The sequence below is a fragment of the Parambassis ranga genome, chromosome 2 (genome assembly GCF_900634625.1).
Source record: "Parambassis ranga chromosome 2, fParRan2.1, whole genome shotgun sequence".
Classification (NCBI taxonomy): domain Eukaryota; kingdom Metazoa; phylum Chordata; class Actinopteri; family Ambassidae; genus Parambassis; species Parambassis ranga.
In genome coordinates this window covers 28,681,115-28,701,079 of record NC_041023.1, presented here as the reverse complement: position 1 = coordinate 28,701,079, position 19,965 = coordinate 28,681,115, and the positions used below count along the sequence as shown (strand labels likewise).

The window sequence follows — 19,965 nt, the reverse complement described above, 5'->3', positions numbered from 1 at the left end:
GGGCATCGCTGCACTGCGCAGTAAAGACTGCTGCATCCTAAATACTTTCCATTAATGTATTCAAGAGAACGTGAGTGTGAAAATGAAATATTTTCACTTTGCGAAGTGAGATGTACATTTTAGGGATACAGGACGGGAAATTTTTTACCTCCTCTCTCGTTTCTATGTCAATGTGTTGCTGTCATTAATCTTCCTTTGTCCACTGACACTGGTCAACATATCAGCCTATTTTTTTTGCTGATGATGATCATGATTCAGTCAAACAGTCATTCATTGTATGTTCTGTGATTGACGTTCTGTGATTTAATGGATAGACAAACAGACCTCTGGAGCTCAGAGTGTAGGAACTAAACTCTGAACACCTCCCTGTGGAAGTGCTGCATTTGTGGCACATATCGGACATACTTCAGGAGTTTTAATGTGTCTCCCATCTGTTGTGGGAATTCCTTGGGATCCCCTAGGACGAGCTGGAGGATAAGACTAAGGGGAAATGATAAAAAGACATCTGCTCTACCTTGCTAGCAGGTTTTAAGCTCACCTGTCCTTTCACTTTAATCCCTGCATTTGCAGACATGTTGGTGGTACGTTTACCACCATAAATGATCCGTGTCATTTTTTTTAATCTACCCCATGCTCAGTGTTTTTATTTTTCAAAGCAATTTCCTTTCATCTCTGAGGTAAATTTGTATGCATGAGACTTGTGATGAACAGTCTTACGTCCAACACTATCTCTGTTGTATTAAAAAACAGAGAGAACAAACCTACAAGGATTCCAACAGAAAGAGCGCTTAAATTAGACTTGGCAACTGCACACAACTCAGCATTTCATCTCTGACCAAATCCCATAGTACCCTCTTGTCAGAAAGTGAAATATTTATCTTGTCTTTTCCACAACGTTGAACACTGGTTGACTTGTGTTGCTAAATTATGGATTTATTCAACACAAGCGGACACATTTGAATGTTTTTTTTGACCAGTCGGATCAAACTGCTGCTATTAAAATGTATGAGAGGGCAGGATTGAGCTCAGAGAAGATTGAGGAGGGAATGGATGGAGAGTTATTGAGGAAGCGGGAAAAGAACCATGAATGATAGATATTATTAAGCAATTCCCAACAGACAAACTCAATATATGTTTGAATGCAACACTATCTTCAAAATCTGATCTCACTTAGTGTTATATTGGCTCACAGCTCCCATGTTGTAGTTGTGTGTGCATATATGTGCCTGTTGCTTATTAACTGTCTCTGTGATCCATCTGCTTGTCATTGCGTGCATGTAAACCTGCAAATGCTGCAGCTGTGCTGTAGCAAAAACTGCTGATTCCTGCACAAGCATAGAGACATATGGTAAAAAAGCAAGATGCAAAGATGCTATCAGGATCTTTATGCTGTCAAGCTAGACCAAAACAAGAAGCTTAAAGACAAATAATTCCTCAAGAGCACCTGCAAAGTAACTTGATGTGGTGGCATTAATATTTATTCATTATACTGCACTGACAGAGTGCCATTACACTAAAGCTATAGCCTGCACCTATAACACATTAAAAGCTAGCAGTATGTATTTATCTATGCCTATAATGCCTCACCTCACCTCTGATCTTTTTCAAAGCAAGATACACGTCAGAATAAAGAGGAAACCGAAGAAAGTTAGAAAAGATGGTCACTTGACTCCCTGGTTTCCATAGCAACCATTCATAAGGCACAGCCAGGGAAAGAAATACCATTCGCCCAGCCAGATTGCTTGGCTGGAACTTCCTGTTTATAATGAATGCCCAGATACACTTGGGGAAAAAAAAAACAGAAAAAAGGTGGCAGCGTGTCCGAACAAACACCAAGACCTGCAAATGAGAGGAGCACAGAACAGATACATACCATGACACACAGGAAAGGAATTGGAAATATATGTCCCGTCAAACACACTGAGAGCCATTTTTTCCAGTTTGACACACGTATTTTTTTTACTTCAACATCTCAGCACACAGATCAGATGATGTCAGCCACAGTCAGTATTTGTCTTACTGGAAGAAAACTGTGACCTTCAACACAAGTGATGTAACCCTGATGCAGCGGCTGACAGTAGTCAAACTGAAACTTTATCTGGCAGCTCACATCGTAGGGTAATGCATTAGTGCGTGTATTGTGCAGTATAGCAACTCGATCAACTGGATTTAACTCACATGAAACAGGGTGGTAGCCAAGAAAATGGTGAAGGGGCTTGGAGAAGTTTAATGTAGTGAAAGGGTCTAATTATGTCCAAAAAAATAGATACTGACCTATTTTGTTTTTATGTGTTAGGATGTGCTGCAAAATGGCAGGGAACTAACAATAAAAGTAATTTTTTGCATAACAAGAATCACTTGTCAAACATTTCCATCAATATGTAGAGTGCCTTGTACTGATACATAAAGGGAAAGAATGAGCTCTTTTTTGGAGCCCAAAAATAGAAGCACAATGACAGAGATTAAAAACTGAAACTGAACTTCAGTGACTGATCATGAAAAGACTTTGTCACAACTGGGAGAAAAATGAAATTCAAAGACAATCACATGATGAAACAACACAAAGACAGAAAAAAACAGCCACTAGAACACTCACACACTCTCAGAGAGCCAACGCTGCAGACACTAGAAGTATGTTGCTGATTGAGGCTGATTGAGCGTGAGCAAGTGCACTGGCAGGAGGCCAGCTGTTTTTGGGGAAATTACAGAGATGAGTGGCACGTCGCCTGTCAGGCCTTTCTGGGATGAGATCCCCCTATAACATCCGTGTACACAGACACACTTGCAGTGCTTCTTCTGTGACAAGAGGGAGGTGATGGAGAGAGATAGAAGATGATGTATAAAAGCCTGAATTGTGGTACATTTCAAAGCGAACAATTCCTCCCTTTTTTTTCTTTATCTGTTTATAAATGGGCTTACTCATTTTCAGAGATAAATGACAGCTTGTTGGTGGATTGGAAGTGCAAAATGAGCTGCTGATTTCAAATCATATAAAAATAAATGCATCATACATTCTGAAAATAACATACTTGAGTCAGTTCCACAGTTTTCTGCGCCCTCATGTAGCTCACCTTTGTTATAATGAGTTCAAAAAGTCATGACACAAATGCAGTTTTTAGAGATGATTCCTAAGACATTCCCCGCTCCCTCCTTCCCTCCTCAATCTGTGCTGTTTTTTTCTCACCTTCCTTACATGTCTTCAGCCCTCACTTTTTCTCTTTAAAGAGAGAAAAGGAAAGAGACCACCTCCTCACAACAGTAGGAGTGAGCTGCGTCCTCAGGGGGGAACCAAATGAGCCATGCTTGGTGGAAGCTGTCTGCCATCTGCATCAGTGGTTCGACACGACAGCTAATTCTGTTACAGGAGGCATAAACAGTTCTGTTCTTATCGCAAACACAGACCCGGGACGTCGGTCGCTTTCGTCATCATTGTATAACACTTTTGGAAACAACAAAGGAAAGGCAACAGAGAGGGAGAGGGAGAGGGTGTGTAGGATGTGTTGGGAGAACAGACTGGTAATACATCACTGATGAATATTTTAAGCGTCCCCTGTTATGTGAAGAGGGAGAAAAATGAAGACTTTTCACTATAGTAAAACTCTAATGGAAGGTCTTGACACATATGAGACTTATAACCTACAGCAGAGTTCATAATTCTATAGTTGCTGCACTCATCATGCTTGTTTTATGACCATAACACACACACATAATAATAAAGCCCTCGAGTTCAGCTAAGCATGTACATGCATATAATGTCAGTCACTTGATTGTTTTGAGTGGCAGTGAGGATAGACTCTATCTATCTATCTATCTATCTATCTATCTATCTATCTATCTATCTATCTATCTATCTATCTATCTATCTATCTATAGCCGCGCCCACATGTCACAGTAGACATTATCATTTGGTTACTGAGCAAATAAATCAAACAGTGTTCTTCTCATTGACTTCACTGCTATATGCGGTCATATATTTTATATACAGTCTATGTAACAGTCGGTCTTCCAAGTCTCACAGCTTCATTGAAAAGCAATATTTAATTGCTGCAGTACTGTATGTCTTTTTACAGCAGCCATTTCCATGGCAACAACCCTTTGCATGACATAGAAGCAGAGGGCTGGATTAACTTTGCTTTTGTGTAAGAAGAGCTTTTAGACCCTTAACTTTATGCTCAATAAATCAACACAGCAGTGATTGTACATTTAGGATTTTAATATACAGTTTTCAAGATAAAAGTTCTTTGATAAACAAAGGGACAGGCTATTATAAAAAGCTATTTAGAAACCAGTGACTAGACTTGGAGACAATAGTGGTTGTGTGCTTACATGTTTGGGTATCAAATACAGACACAGTTTGCTCAGAGTGAAGAGGATACTCACAAAGTTCAGAATAAACGTCTCACTGACTGATTTACAAGAGTCACTTCATCAATAGTTTTAACCACGTTACTTACTACACACTGAGCCATTTATGAGCTACATTTCCAGAAAAAAATGCAGAAGAAAAGAGAATCAGGTTTGGAGGCCAGTTTACATGGAAGTCCCATCAGAAAACAGGTGGTTAAAACACATTTTTAATAGAAAAACCTGGGCTGGTGGAAGGCCATAAAGTTCCCTGGACAGGTTTACTCATTGGTCCTGATAGTGATAGTAATAAAAGAGATGTCAAAGAGGCTGTAGGTCACTGTGCTGCAAAGCTGCTGTCCTTTTCTTCTATTAACTTGAAGAATGGCAGGTAGCGTCAACCAGGGACTACTACACCCACCTGGATCTCCAGGAGCTCATAAACTAGACTTTATTAGAGCTTATTTCTAGTAATATTCTTTTTCCTGTTGTGATGGAGCTGAAGGTAAACTGACCTCCATGCTCACAGAGACCAGATATAAGAGTGCTACCACCACAAGAGCACAAGAGACAGACAGAGAGAGAGAGAGAGAGAGGGGGGTGTATTTGGCAGTGCAGAATCATATGCAAAAGATTCATCGCAACATACAGTATACCACTGAACATCGCACCTGGGTCACCATCAGAAGCCAGCCACAACCTGTAAGCATACAATTCCCACAACACCTTACCTGTGATGAGGTGGTGCAAACCTTGTTTTGACCCAGGTCTGATTAGTAGGATTAAGAAAACAGATTTACAATACAATACACTTGTAAATTCATACACTGAAAACAGGTCATTGGTTCTCCTTAGAAGCTGAAGGAATGAAACTGCAAAAGTGTTTCTGAGGTCAAGAGTATTTTTGTACACAATAAAACAGACCGTTTGACTGTAGGCCACGCCACCGAGTGACCAGATTTCCAGTTGACATAATGTAGAGAGACAAACTCCTCTGGCACTGTGTTCTTTAAAAGACAGTGGTCAACAGTGCATGTAAACACATGATGAGTGCTAGACAAGAACTCACTATACAGTTTCATCAGATTGACCTGCAAATGTATCTCTTCAAATGTCAAAAATGATGGTGAATGATGAAAAGCTATTGATTAATATAGTTTGCAGCCATATATTTGAAAATTTACCAGTAAATAAGTGAATTCACACACAGAGGTAGATAACAACAAAGGTCTCATGTATAGGCAGCATTTACTGATCATGTTTCCAGTTTGAACATAAATAACAACTATAAACCAGGTATGTCAGCTTGAGCTAGCTAGCTATATGAAGGTAATTGGGTGTTGCAATATGCTGTCATCTGTCCTCTCATGATCTCTCTCATCTCATCTCTCATCATTAAAGGGGACTCCTGTGTCTTAATTATGAATTTAATGTGGATACAGTGTGCACTGGAGGTAAAGCTACATGTTCCAATATCACTCAGGAAGGCTGTATGGCCAAGAATAAAAAGAATGTTTTTAATTTTAAAGTAAAAGAAATGTCTCTAAGGAAAGAGTAATGATTAGGGCTACCTTATCAAATCAAATATCCAAAGAGCTAACCTTAGCTTTGAAGAGCCTCTCTCCCCTTACTGAGCAGGCTAGCCTTTAACTAATGTCAACCAAAACAGTAAAGATTTGATAATCATAAATGTATGACTGGACAGTCACTGATTGGAGGATGTAATTTTAAACAACCAATCAGATTTGGCCTTTGTTTTACTGTTGAGAAAGTGTAAATAACTAACCTGTACATAAACAAAAATAACCTTTCAGCTTATTGGTACAGATATATAATTAATGATTATTTACAAACCACCAGTAGCTCTATATTATTTACAATTTATTAATGCAGTATTTCTACTGCTTTAAATAATATTGATTTATTATTTGTATTATTTAATAATTGTCACACATGTAAACATGTTATCAAGTATTATATTTCTGTACCAATATACCATTATAACGCAGATACTAGTTTATTATTGCATCTACTAAACTATACAATACCAGTGATTTAATGACTGTACTGTGAACAATGAAGTGCCACCAGTCCTCAGTCTAGCACGTCTTAACTCTGAACCATTGCCTGTCTTCTTGACGCCGAAACAAACCTCGCAGCTCAAACACTTGTGATTCTAAGTTGAACCAATGGATGTGTTGTTAACAGCGCATTCATCATAAGAGCACCAAAGAAAGTGTACAGTATATACACAGCCCAAAGTGTAAGGCGTAACATGATACAACAGTGTAGTGCAGATACATTTATCTCAGTCTGGTCCATGCCGAGTTCAATAATATTCCACTGTGTTGAGTTCCATTACTTCCCACTGTATTTATATTCATTCAATTTAATCTGCAGTGTGTTGGGTTTGATTCCGTTCTGCTTCATTCATCTCTGATTCGATTTCAATTAGTCCTTTCCAAACCTTTTAATTCCACTTATGTCCGTGTTTGCTGTACTCTGAGACCAGCCCAGTTGTGTGTGTACTATTTCATGTACAGTGTAAGTGTTGCTAGATTCACCAATCCAATCTCCTTTCTTGTTTACCTTTTGTAAACTGTTGTTACTGCAGAGACGCCCTGCGCTAGTTTAATTATCATAAGCCTTTTTCCCATGTGTGCACCATTATATGAACTGTACATTTACAGCTGATGTAAACTTGTATAGGCAGTGTCAGCCTACATGTTTAGCTGGATGCTGTATCTGAGTTATTATACAAGATGCAGTCTACAATTAATCAAATTATAATCCCCCATCATTTCATGTGATGTGCAGTTGGAAGGTTCATTATCTCTCCTTTTAAGCTCTACAGCAGAGAGGTATCCATACATACATAATCATATTTACAATCTCCACTCATTGGGACATATTCTGTACAAATGTTGTACAGTAATATGTTTGTTAAAAAGAAGTTAATATCTCTAAATTATCTCCAAACATAAGAGCGATTTAAGAGGCCATCCCAGAAAATACGTAGGTATTAAAGGCCTAAAGACGGGGAGGTGTGTAAGTTTTAAAGGTTTCAGGCTAAAAAATGTGTACGGACCATGTTTAAAGAGCACCCAAGGACTGGAGCGAAAAGACAATTTTCATTAGCAGTCCTGGAAAATAAGGGATACACGGTTAATGTACAGGTGAGGATGTGGCTGGACTCTAAAACTCTTGCACCCATTTAAAAATGTAAGTGGACTAGGTAAGGCAAATCGCTCCTAGCCAGGAAGTACTAGCCACAGGCAAATAGCAGGCTAGTGAAATCTCCTTCCCTGATGCAGAATGTCAGGTTAGCAGTTGGAGCCAGCAGGTGTGTAGTTACTCAGCTCCCTGCGGATGGTGCTGAATGGCGACAGCTCCAACTCGGTGGTGCACTCGTGTTCGTTATCATCACTGGCTGTGGCCGAGGAGGGAGTGTGGTTACAGCAGCAGCAGCAACAGCAGCAGTCCAGGAAGGCCCTGCCCAGCGGACGACACAGGAGAAGCAGCAGCGCCGGCGTCACCGCGGCCCGACAGAACAGCAGCAGCTGGGAGAGAAGATGGAGTACGGACATGGTGTGCTCAGGAACGCCTGCCGCCATGTATGCAGATACTATGTTGCAGATGTTTTCAGGCACCACGCATGCACCGTAGACAATCGCCAGCGCCACGACGGTGCAGTTCATTTGGCTCTCTAACCGGATCTGCTTCTTGTTGTTGCGCACGCTGGCTTGCTCTGCACGCCGGATCTTGCGCGCCGTCACCAACGAGCAACCAATGGTGAAGAGGGTAGGGAGGCAAAAATAACAGCCGAAGCACCACCAAAGCCGAGCACCCTCATACGTCAGGCCCAGAACATAGAGCATGTCAGGAAGCGAGGTGGAAATCCTGATGATGCAGCGTTCAACGGGCGGCTCGTCCAGGACCCCCGTGTCCTCTGTCACCAGCTGTCGAATGAGGAGCTCTGGGAGGGCCAGGAGGAGGGCGCCAATCCAGATGACAGCCAGTTTGGCGGTAGTAGATGTGCAGTTCTCGATCATCTCGTAGTACATCTGGACATTGGTAGCGGCACGAAAGCGGTCAATGCACAGAGCACACAGGGTGAAGGTAGTGACGCCCAGGGAGGCCACCTGAACAAACACAGAGGATTAGACTTTTAGTCATCGTGTACATTAAATATAATGGCATTAGACTTTGATGCATATTGTCACGTCTTATGGGGAAGAATAATACAAGACAAACTTCGGCAGTAGCCAATTGTGTAAGTGATAATTTACATTCATTTCAGCACAGACAGATGCACTGATCTGTGCTGTGACACTCCAAAGTTATAATTAAGGCTGCCAAGAATAACAAAGAAAAACCTAAATTATCTCGAGTATAGAATGTGTTAAACGACGAGCAACCATTAAAGTACCGCACAAACAAATGCTACAAGTCAGCTACAAATAAACAGCAGGACACACAGAGAAGACCTTTTGGTACACTGGCGCAAGTGCAAACATAAGAGCAACAAAAGCACAAAGAAAGGCAGTAAGCTGCAATTAACACTGTGTGTGTGTGTGTGTGTGTGTGTGTGTGTGTGTGTGCGTGCGTTCATGTGCGTGTGTGTGTGTGCAGAATAGATAGAAATGACACCACAGGGTGTCACACTAGACAGGGCGGATTAAAAGCCGTCACCGCTGCCTTCACTCATTCATTGGCAGGTGTCCTGTTCATTCTTAATAATTAACAAATTTTCTTCACATTATATTGTTTTTCCTGTTAATTTCACAATCTTGTAACAGATAATTACTGGCACTGCCTCCACATTCTCCCATGCAAAAAGTCTACAAATTGTCAGTGAGCACACACATTTCCTAAGCATCTGTTGGATTAGCCATCATATTGGCAGAGTGGGCAGCCTGCAGAATGCTCCTCTGCAGCTGTTTGACTCTCTCTCTGTGTGTGTGTGTGTGTGTGTGTGTGTGTGTGTGTGTGTGTGTGTCTGTCCTTACATGAACCAGTTCTTCCCAGCTCTCCCACATCTCCCCAAACATTCACTGACCCCCTCCATCCTCCAGCTCACCTTGCTCACCTTTCATCCCTCTGACTCTCGTTTATCTCCTCTGTTCTTTTTTTAACCCATCCCTCCCTCCTTCATTCCTTCTTCTATTCCTCCCTTTATATCAAATTTAATTACAACAGCAAGCTTCCCAGATGGCCTCTGTGAGCCATGGGTTTTGTGCCATATAAAAAAACACATACTTCCTGGACAGATTTAGAAGTGTACACACACACACACTGCAAGATGTTCTCCTCACACATACACACACACACTGACCCTGACACATGTGGAGGTCCAAACCAGGTTAATGAAGGGTGACCATACGGAACTGCGAGGGGTAAGTGAGGCAGACAAACTGCCCACAGGCTTCAGCATTCTGAGCACTAACTGTGATCAGTGTGACACTGTTTCAGACCTGGAGGGTTCATCACCTATCGTCACGCCACAATAACCTTTCATTATTCAGTGTTGTGTTAGTTCATTTTCTTTCACAGCAGTTTGGAGTATAGGTGCTTTTGTAAATTGTAAACTCTGAACAGATTAAAATAAACCAATACTGGCATTCATTGTTCATCAGTCTTTATATTATGTGCAATATGTTATATTGCAGTCTTTATATTATCTTATTGTGGTCTTGTGCACAAAATCAACAAAGAAATTAGCGTCAAAGTGGATACCCTTCAATGTAGATGCTAAAGTTGCTGATGTTGTTAGTCTAAGGACTACACTGCATGTTGTTAAAGCACCAAGCTAAAAGTTTAAACTTGCCCAAACTGGATTTACATCCCTTGAAAGCAATGTACCGTCGTTTTTCCCCCTCTATGTTAATAGTTTATGAAGTATCATATCAAGCTTCTCGAGTGACCCACTTCTGACACACACAATCCGGTGCACACGGGCAGGTGCTTGCACACGGTGAATATTTCATGGCTCGAACAACAGGGCTGGAATGGCTTTAAAGGCTGTCATGGAGGGCCAGGAAACCCAGCTTTGATCAGTGTGTCAGGGCGGAGAGCAAGGGCAGGACGAACAAGCATAGCTTTGTACTAGAGGGGAGATGAGAGAGAGAGAGACAGAGACAAACCAGTCCAAGAGTCATCATGGCTGGTGGAGAAAACAGGTTATGCAAACAAGGGAGTGAGAAACATTAAAAAAAGAAAGAAAAAGAAGTACGTGAGTCAAAGAAACTATGAATGACAGAGAGAGATGGGGATCACATCAGTGAGTTAGAGACAGTCTATAGTGACAGGAGAGAGAGGAAAAAGCCATGACGTCTTCAGAATGATTAACAATGTTAATGTGGCATTTCTTCCAAACGGCAGCCTCGACCCCCGTCATGTTCACTTTGACTGCAGGCAGGAAAAACGGCCTGTTAGCCTCAGGGCAGGGAATCTCTGTAATTATTTAAAAGAGTAATGCAATAATCCAAAGCACATGAGACTTTTTGGCTTTTTGTGGGCTCTGTGCCTATCATCTTACTTTAATGGTGTTGTCCATTATATCTGTCAGAGCTGTGCTCACAAACTTGGACTAAAGCATCATCTCAGGTGCACTTCAAACTCCTCAGTTAATAGGATCCTCAGTTTTATCTTATATGTTTATTTGTGTAATGGTTTTATCCATAAACTAAATGCCAAATTCTTTGATCTTAGCTAAACAGTTTTCTTATCCAGTTTATGCTAAGCTAAGCTAAGCTAATTTGAAAGCACAGTAGGGAGACTAAATACCTCCTTTGACTTCCCTCCTTTCCAAACCATTTGTCATGAACTGACATGTACAACTTGTACGATATTCCCACATTATATCATCTATTTCTTCTCAATGTCTGGCTTCAAGAGTTCAGAAAAAGGAAAAAAAAAACATGAAAAGACCTTTCATCTATAACACATGTTTTTCAAGTCCTGGCAGTCTATCTGAGCCGCAGGTGAGAAAGACATTCTTCCCCGGTGCTGTTTTTAATACCGGCCCATTAACTTCCTGATTAAAGGTCCTATGAGCTGGTGCCACGAAGGCTCCTGTTATTAATTGGCTTTTAACAAGGGCTGCTGGAGCATGTGCGGCCATACTGTGACTGCAGCCACTGTCGAGGGGGTAATGGGTGTTATCAGGTGATGAATGGGGCAGTGCTGAAGCACAACACAATGCACAAATACAGCCACACGTACAGTTTGATAGTAATGAGCCAGGGAGACAAAGGGTTATTCCGGCTGCAGAGCTGTTTCTAGGCTGAGTGTGTGACCCAGTGCAGGCTCCACCAGACCATAACTCTAACCGGAGAGACCCTGCATCTGACAGCAGCCATCCGTCAGCCAGGCAGCATGTCCAGAAGAGACAGAGGAGGGATGAGGATTAGAATGCAAACCTATTTCTGTGTGTGTGTGTGTGTGTGTGAGAGAGAGAGTATGTGAGTGTCTGAAGGCATCAACATTTGTGCATTTGTGTCACACTTGTGCAATTTCTATATGTGTGTTAATGTCAGACATCCGTTTAAGGTGCTTCCTTGTCTTCACTGCTTCTTTGCTATCAAATCATGTTAAAATAGCAACCCTGGGTTGCTCAAAAAGCCAGAAAACCTGAACATTGTCAATAGCAAATGTTAGCGCTGGACATATTTAAAGCATTTTTGGTAGTATGCAACTTTTCTCACAAATCCCTGTGCACACCTACAGTCGACTGCTAACACATTAGCTAGTCACACATTAGGAAGGATGCTACAGTGTTTCTTTCTGCATTTTAGCACAGACTATGAGACTCAATCACATTATTTTCCAAAGCACTCCTTTTATTTCTTTATATTAAACTAATAGCAACAATTCAATTGCTTTTCCTGTCAGTCTTTTATTGTCTGAGGTTATTTCTTCAAGACAATACATTTTTCTTACATTACATTATATTCTGACCTGTGGCAGATTTCCCCTGGACTTTAAAAAATGTATTCTACTCTCAGTGTACAGTGGTTACTGAAGTCCAGGTCCAGTCCATTGATTCCTGCCTGGAAGTGTTGGCAGCAATACAACATGAAAACATTCATATTATTATTATTATCTCTCCTTCTCTATCTTGGCCGCCTCTTTGCTTACCTGCTCGTGTTGTTGATGTGCTGTTTTCGTTTCTGTATCACCAGCAAAACCTAATTCATAATGATTGAATGAATACTTCATATTTATAAGGGTGATTATCAATTTGGTTAATCGAATGTAACAGCTTTCCCTGTCTTTGCCTTGTGCTGTTGTATGATCTTGTCTCAACATTCAAAACACAATATCTACTCATCTGCAGACAAAGAGCTGAGTGAATGGACTCACCATCATGCATAATGTAGAGCTACTAATTACATACCCTGAATAATTTACATATATTTCAATTAACTATCGTTGGCGTGCCTAATAGGAGTATGAAGAGGGCACAAGATCTGGAGTGTGTTTGTGTACTTAATTCACACACTGTATGAGTGCATCCGGTATATAAGGACAATTATGTGTATGAGTCACAAATGCTTTCATACTGTGTGTGTGTGTGTGTGTGTTCCCCCTGAGGCTTGTTTCTAATCACAGATAGCTGATGCACAGAGAGAAGGGGGGTGGGGGGGCAGAACAGCCGCGGGCACTGATCAGTGTAGGGAAGGCCATCCCACCCATCTGGAAGATCAGCACACCCTACTGACTTTGTGTGTCTGTGTGAGGGTGTGTGTGTGTGTCTATGGACTGTATAGATACAGGGATGAAAACATAATAAAAGATTGATGCGTATAGGAGTAAAAAGTAAATTTTTAAGCATAAAGGAATATGATGAATGTCTCGGGAGTTGTAGTTAAAAGGGTTAATGATTGGTGACGTCATCATATTGGATCATATAAACAAAACCACAGTTGCATCTCCTGGTCTTGCTAATGGCCTTGCAGTATAGAAGAAAACCAAATTTGTGATTCTGATTTATTTACTTGAAAGTGTTTGTGCGTGTGTGTGTGTGCTGGGACAGTGAGCATGTGCACATGTCAAGCTGATGTAGGTTCTGCCATTACCGCCGAATTTCAGTCACCATACATTGGTCCACCTCTGGCCCTCTGTGCAGCCTTGTTCTCTCTCTCTCTCACACACACACACACACACACATTCAACAGCCTCATTCCAGCCCTGCTTCAATAGTCTGTTTCTCTCTGTCTGCCTAGGCCCACTGTGCCATAGCAGAGTCAGCCTACACTTTCTGACTTCAGTGTATTGACCAGGAGGACAACACCTATGAGGCACAAACCGAAGGATCATAATCAATGTATAGATTTTTTTTTCTGAGTTCCTTGTGGTACCAAACAGTGACACGAGAAAACACATGTTTGCGTGCATGCTATAAGGCAGCACTGTCATGGGAATTGGCAATATAACACTAATGAGAATACATCATTAGGGAGTGGCGAGATTCATGTCCCATGATGATTGCCAATTACTTCCACCATCCCTGTCAACTAATAGAAGTGATCATTAGGCACATAGTGTAGTTTTACAATAACTGCAAGATTATATGTGAAAAAACTATGTAAGTATGTCTAACAGCCCTCAAAGTTAAAGCAAAAGCCAACTTCCATTACATTTAAATGGCTGCTAAACAAGATCACAGAAGGTTAATTAGCATCCAGCTTACCCCCTGCTGTGGAGCACTAGTAGCAATCTGTTAAACCACTTGTGGGGAAAAAAATCTAGCAAAGTTTCTGATGCTTCAAATAAAGAAGAAGTGTATAAAATAGAGATATAGTAGCTGTCAATGCTAGTGATCATTATACTGATGTGCATTTCTCAGATGCTATCTGAGGCCCAAGCTAGGTTAGCTTAGCTATTATCCCATTGGCTGAACTACTGTCACACCATGTTCTCTGACACATCAGAAGCAGGTTCACCTGTAGGCATATGTTATACAGTGATTGTGTAATTACACTTCCTGCCAGAAGGGGGAGATTTTAAAGCAGCATCACATTTCTGTGATGCTGCTTTAAAATCTGCACTATAACGCTAACATTATATACAGCAATGAGATCTCTTTTAGTCTTAGTCTGAACAATGTTTATGCTAAAAACTAAGACACACAAAGATGCACATTTGAGTGTTATTTCTGTTAGATCTTAGATCCTGCACTTGTGTTATCAGATAATTAGTAATTTGCATCTCTTTATTCAGGGTTAATGAGACAGAAAGTTTTTTAAAATCACTGTGTTCCAGCAGCCTTGTTTTGAATGAACCTTGACAAATGACTCATTCTCCCCTCTGGCTTTTTAAAATGCATCACTTATTTGTTATTTCAGCCTAGTTTCAAAGTCTTATCCTAATCAACTGCCAGGTGCAAGAACCCAATTATTGCACATTAGATGTGCCTGAATTTGCTGCTCTGTGCACTGCCAAGAGGGGTCGTCTGCAGTAACAGCACCATGAAATATTTGAAATAATACAGGCTGGCTGCAGCCCACTTTTTTTTATTATGTGCTGCCGTGTTTACTCACACCAACAGTTTGCTTTTTTTCTTCGAGGTTTGGAAAATTCCACACTCCACTAAACACTGAATTAAACCAGGTTCAGTTAAGGCAGCACTGCAGTAGATTCATGCACACATACTGTCGTCTGCATGCACACTAGAGGTTGGGTGTTTAAAGTGTATCAGCAAATGTTGTGTGACAGAGTGTGTGTGTCTTTATTTCAAATGTTCGTATCCCATGTGATTCAATTTGGGTTAAGTGAAGAATGAAGTCACTCCATAGGGTGAGAGATATGTGTGTTTCACTGAATGTTCCACAGGGAGAGAGACTGAGCCCCAGGCTGCATTACTCTGAACACACACACAAACACACACACAGAAACACAGATAGGACCCTGTGCACATATCCTGATAGATACAAGCTATAAAACGCATCCTTACATAAAGTAACACTCTGTCACAAACATATCCTCAATTTTAAAAATAGCCATTTGGTCTATCTGCTGGAAGTGTGTTCGTCAGGTTATTAAATAATATCCTGTAGCTCTTTGGTAGCTCATGCAATAACGCAGAGAGGGGGGGGAGGGCTTGTTTCTGTCTGATCCCTCATTAATTAAAGCAGTCACAAGGTGATTGTAGCATACAGTACAACAGAAGAATAGCAAATGAGAGTGTGCATATCAGTGATGTAGAAACAATGTGATGTTTCAGTGATCAGTGATGGTTGCAACAAGTGCAAAGTCATCAGCGAGCGAGCCAGAGAGCTGTATGGAGATATTTCCATGGCTACTTGCAATATCTGCAAAGGACATGATATCCAATTGGACATGTAATCGGTGCATCCTTGTAAGGTCGCAGTGACCTTTGACCTCAAAAATCCCTCACAAAGACAGTTTAGGTATACAGAAACAACAGTGGTCAATGTTTATCATTACCTCTAAAGCCAATTAGCTAGTTAGCAACGAAAGCAGACCACTGCTGTGATGCACTGCATCTGCCGAGGCTACTGCGCCCTGCTGCTCAGTGACACCATTTCTAAATTACCTCTGGCGTCTTTCTCTGCTTTATTTCTTTTTGTATTGGCGCACAACATCTGACACAAATACTGATACATCTGTGATCCACTGTTAACACCAGCAGGTCAACAAACTGGTCAGGCTGTAGTGCAATGATAATGTATACAGTCAGTGAGGGAGATGTGTCTATCATCTCTACTTATCATTATTTGAATAATGCCTCCAACAAATAATATCCACACATATCAATAACATGAGACCATGATCTGAGCTGTAGGTCACAACCCTGCATGTCTATAACTGTATCTGAACAATCAACAGTATTGTTCTAAAAAAGAACCTGCCTTTGTACATTAGTCTATAGAGGAACTCTTTTAAATAGTCTTTTTAATCAAAGCTTAGCATCTTGGGGCTGCCAACACAAAGAAACTCAGTGAATGAAAAAACTCTTCAAGGAAGAAGTGATGATAATAGCACACTGCACCTCACCTGCTGACAGCCTACCCAGGCACTTCATTTGCAGTCTGACTCAGTCCTGGCATCTCTGGACATATTTCTTACTTCCTCATAAGTCTAAGAAGGTCTTCTCTGTCCTCCTTGTCCTTCATTAAAACCAGCTGTGACCATTCAAAACTAGTTTTAACCCCCCTCCTGTTTTTACACAAAAGACTTTCACATTGTGGGTAAATCTGACACTGGTGTAACTGCAGTAAGTGCACAAAGGTGAGGTATCAGTGTGGTGTAGACAGCCTGTCTAGACTTCCTCCCTTCTTCTCATGGTAAAGAGAATCTAAAGTGAAAGCAGCAGAATAAGTGTCGTGTATGAGCAAGAGTAAGGTTGTCAACATAATGGTGTGTGTGTGTGTGTGTGTGTGTAAAAGATGCCTCCAGGGCAAGGTGAGACTCTATCTCCAGTTGCAGCAGGTGTACAAGTGAATAACAGTGTAACAGTGTCCTTGTTTATTGGTTGAAGTGTGGACCAATCAGGCGCCTCAGCACTTTCAGGCCTGCCAGGGATTTAAAACTGAAACTCCATATATGCAGGCAACAGAAGTGTGAAACCTTACTCTCTTGTTCTGCTGTCACTTTGTGAACAGAATTTAAAGGTAAGAGGGGGCGGAGTGGACTCACCTCTACATAGGGCACCACTTTGCAGGTGAACTCTCCCAGCAGCCAGGACTTTGTCAGCTCGTGGAAAACCACCATGGGCAGACAGAAGAAGATGAGCACAAAATCCCAGACAGCCAGATTAGCCAGCAGAGAGTTAGAGATACTCTTCATGTAGTAATTTTGGCATACTATGCACAGGATGGCAATGTTGCCCGCTATCCCCACCAGGAAGATCACCCCGGAGACGCACGTGATTGCGTACGCGCCGTAAGTCTCACTTGTTACAGGGTAGAAGGGGTTCTTGATCTCGTCCCCGAAATCCTGCGAGCTTGGAGGGGTGATCGGTGTGGCGTCCCAGGGGTTCTCCTCTCTGAACGTGAAAAACTCGGTCCGCCTCGTAAAGAGGTCAAAGGGCATGTCGGTGGAAGTGAGAGCCGCTGGTTTGGGGATGGGTTCCCACGGCGACGCGTGAGGTTGAGCCAACATCACTGAGCTTTTGTTGAGCCGGTTTCTCCCCCTCTTCCAGGCTTTCTTCTGCTCGTCTTTTGTGCCTCTCTTGTGCCAGTCGCCCTCCTCTGGTCCCCCTCCTCCCATTGAAGAGGGCTTAGCTGCATTGTAGTGTCCACCTGCTGGCGTCCCCGTACTACTAACACCGCCATTCAACTTTATCCTCTTATTATGGTGGCGCGTCGGGTCCCAATGTGATGGGGCACTCGGATCCTCCATGGGTGTCACAGTCCTATTAAGGTCGCGTTTGTTGTGTCCGATTCGCCTCATTTCTCCAGCAATCACTCTCTTCCAGGGGTGAGTGGAGTTCAGGGTCCCTCTGACGGCAGCCCGCTGCGCCTGTAGCTCCGCCGAAGACGCACCTGTAGCGTACTCCGACAGGAGCGCACGGTCCCGGGCTTTGTTTGGATGACTCTCCCGAGGCGACACATGGAAAATCCTGCCGGAGTACACGCTGCTGTTGCTGTCATCTTTAGTCCGAACTTCTCCATTGTTTCTCAGAGATAACACATGTGTGTGGGCTAGTAACACGAATAACGTCCTAAGCGGCAGAATCTGCATGGTCCACAAATTGTTGAGCGCAGCTTTAATCCTCACGGGTGCATCCTCATATTACTGTGGCAGCACGGGGACACTCCTCCGTTCAGTCAACACCCATGTTGAGCAGAGAGCCGGGGGCGCGCAGGGGGTTCAGGAAAAATCGCTACATTCGTGTTGTGAACGCTACAAACTTGTGAGTATAGTATCCCGGTGTCTCGTTGTGCACCGTGCGCGCTGCAGCTGCAGTAAGCTCCACACCGCCACCGCTTCCTCCCCGTCACTCCCAAAGTCTGAGAATCACCGAGCAGGACAGCGAATCAGTGTCCAGATCCACAGAGAAAGAAGCACGGAGGGATTTGTTGCACATCCACGCACACAATCTACACAGCATTCAGTTTCCAGCTGCGAGTAGCAGCAAAAAAAATAGACCCTCTGTGTGCGTGTTGGTGTTTTAGTTCATTGGGTTGGGTCGGCAGCAGCAGCAGCAGCAGCGTCAATGCGGTGCAGTCCGGGTAAAGCCCACTAGGTTGTGATGCTCGGGAGTAGAGAGGAGAGAGAGGGAGTGGAAGAGGAGGGGTGGAAATCAGTGTGTGTGTGTGTGTGTGTGTGTGCATCTCGTCCGTTCCTCCTCTGCGTCCAATGTCTCTCCGCCTTCGCTTTCTCCAGTTAGGACCGTGCGCTGCAAGAAAATAGACTCCCCTGGCGGCTAACCCCGATCTGTCACTCCTCATCCATCATGGAACATCCAGCAGCCCCGGAGCAGGCTATACGGCGACAGCCCCCCCCGGCAGACAAGCCTGCCACGCCCGGCAAGACGTGCTAATAAATATATTACCCAGTATTTAATGTTTACGCACAGGCGGCGCTGTGATATCTACACACTTACACAACATTTGTCTGATTTTAAACTCAAAGTCGAGAATTTGTTCTTATTTCAAAAGAAAACAAACTTCTGTCTTCATGTGATCTGCAGGCAAACACTGCATAAATACACTTCATCCACAACAGATTCTTTTATAAAAGTAGATAACAGCTTTAAACTCACATAGTGTCTATTATTTGTTATTTTTTTATAATTTTACTGCTGCAAATTTACCACTACACATTTAGCATCTTATGAAAGCACTGGCTGTTATAATGCACTTTAAACTTTCACTTAAATGTGCTCACAGTCTACTTTACTGTATTTTTTTTTTACAATTAAAGGTAATTACAGCCTTTTCTCAAGGACAGTGCTAACCATATGATTACCAATTAGCTTCTGCCTTAGGTAAAACTGATCAAACTTGTGAATAAACTGTTCAAAGGTTATAAAAGGAGTAGACTGACATTCTACATCTGTAGTTTAAGCAAGCTTATACAATCTAAATTGATAAAAGAGAAGAATAGAGCCTCTAAAAGTCAGCAAAGCTAAATTTGGCTAAATATTTAATGCTAGATTTAGTAAAAGTAATTTGAAGTTAGCTAAAATATCTCTACTAGTTTAAATAGATAAAACAGGATTAAAACAAACACTTTAAATGCCAAATTAGTAGCTAATCTAAATACTTAATGGGTTAGTTTAATGCTAAGTGATAGACTTGCAAGTATTCATTGAGATGTGGCCACTGTGATTAAATACACACGTAAACATTCACACAAGCCCACAACCTATGCCTTATGTCCAGTTGCTCTGTCAATAATTCAAGAGCCTCTCGCACTTTGTGCTCTAAATACTGTAAATGGACTCACTCACTCAGCAGGAGACTCATACCACCACATGTTGCAGCCTTGTGGTTCAACGGGATGGTACAATACACACTTTCAGACACGTTAGGACACACACACACACACACACGTTAATATGAATGCACACAGACGTACGCAGACATGGATATAACTTACTACAAATATTTATTTATCTGCAGTTGTACTTTTATACCTGTGTGTGTG

The 19,965-nt window shown here is 42.0% G+C and overlaps 1 protein-coding gene across 1 annotated transcript; it reads right to left on the bottom strand.

Moving 5' to 3' along the window:
• Window positions 1-6,671: 6,671 nt before the first annotated feature.
• Window positions 6,672-18,054, bottom strand: gpr37b (G protein-coupled receptor 37b). Its single transcript, XM_028399311.1, has 2 exons — window positions 17,008-18,054; window positions 6,672-8,486 (listed from the first exon to the last, which is right to left on the bottom strand). Exons 1-2 carry the CDS (start codon window positions 18,052-18,054, stop codon window positions 7,668-7,670), a joined length of 1,866 nt encoding a protein of 621 aa, XP_028255112.1. The 3' UTR covers window positions 6,672-7,667.
• Window positions 18,055-19,965: the final 1,911 nt, after the last annotated feature.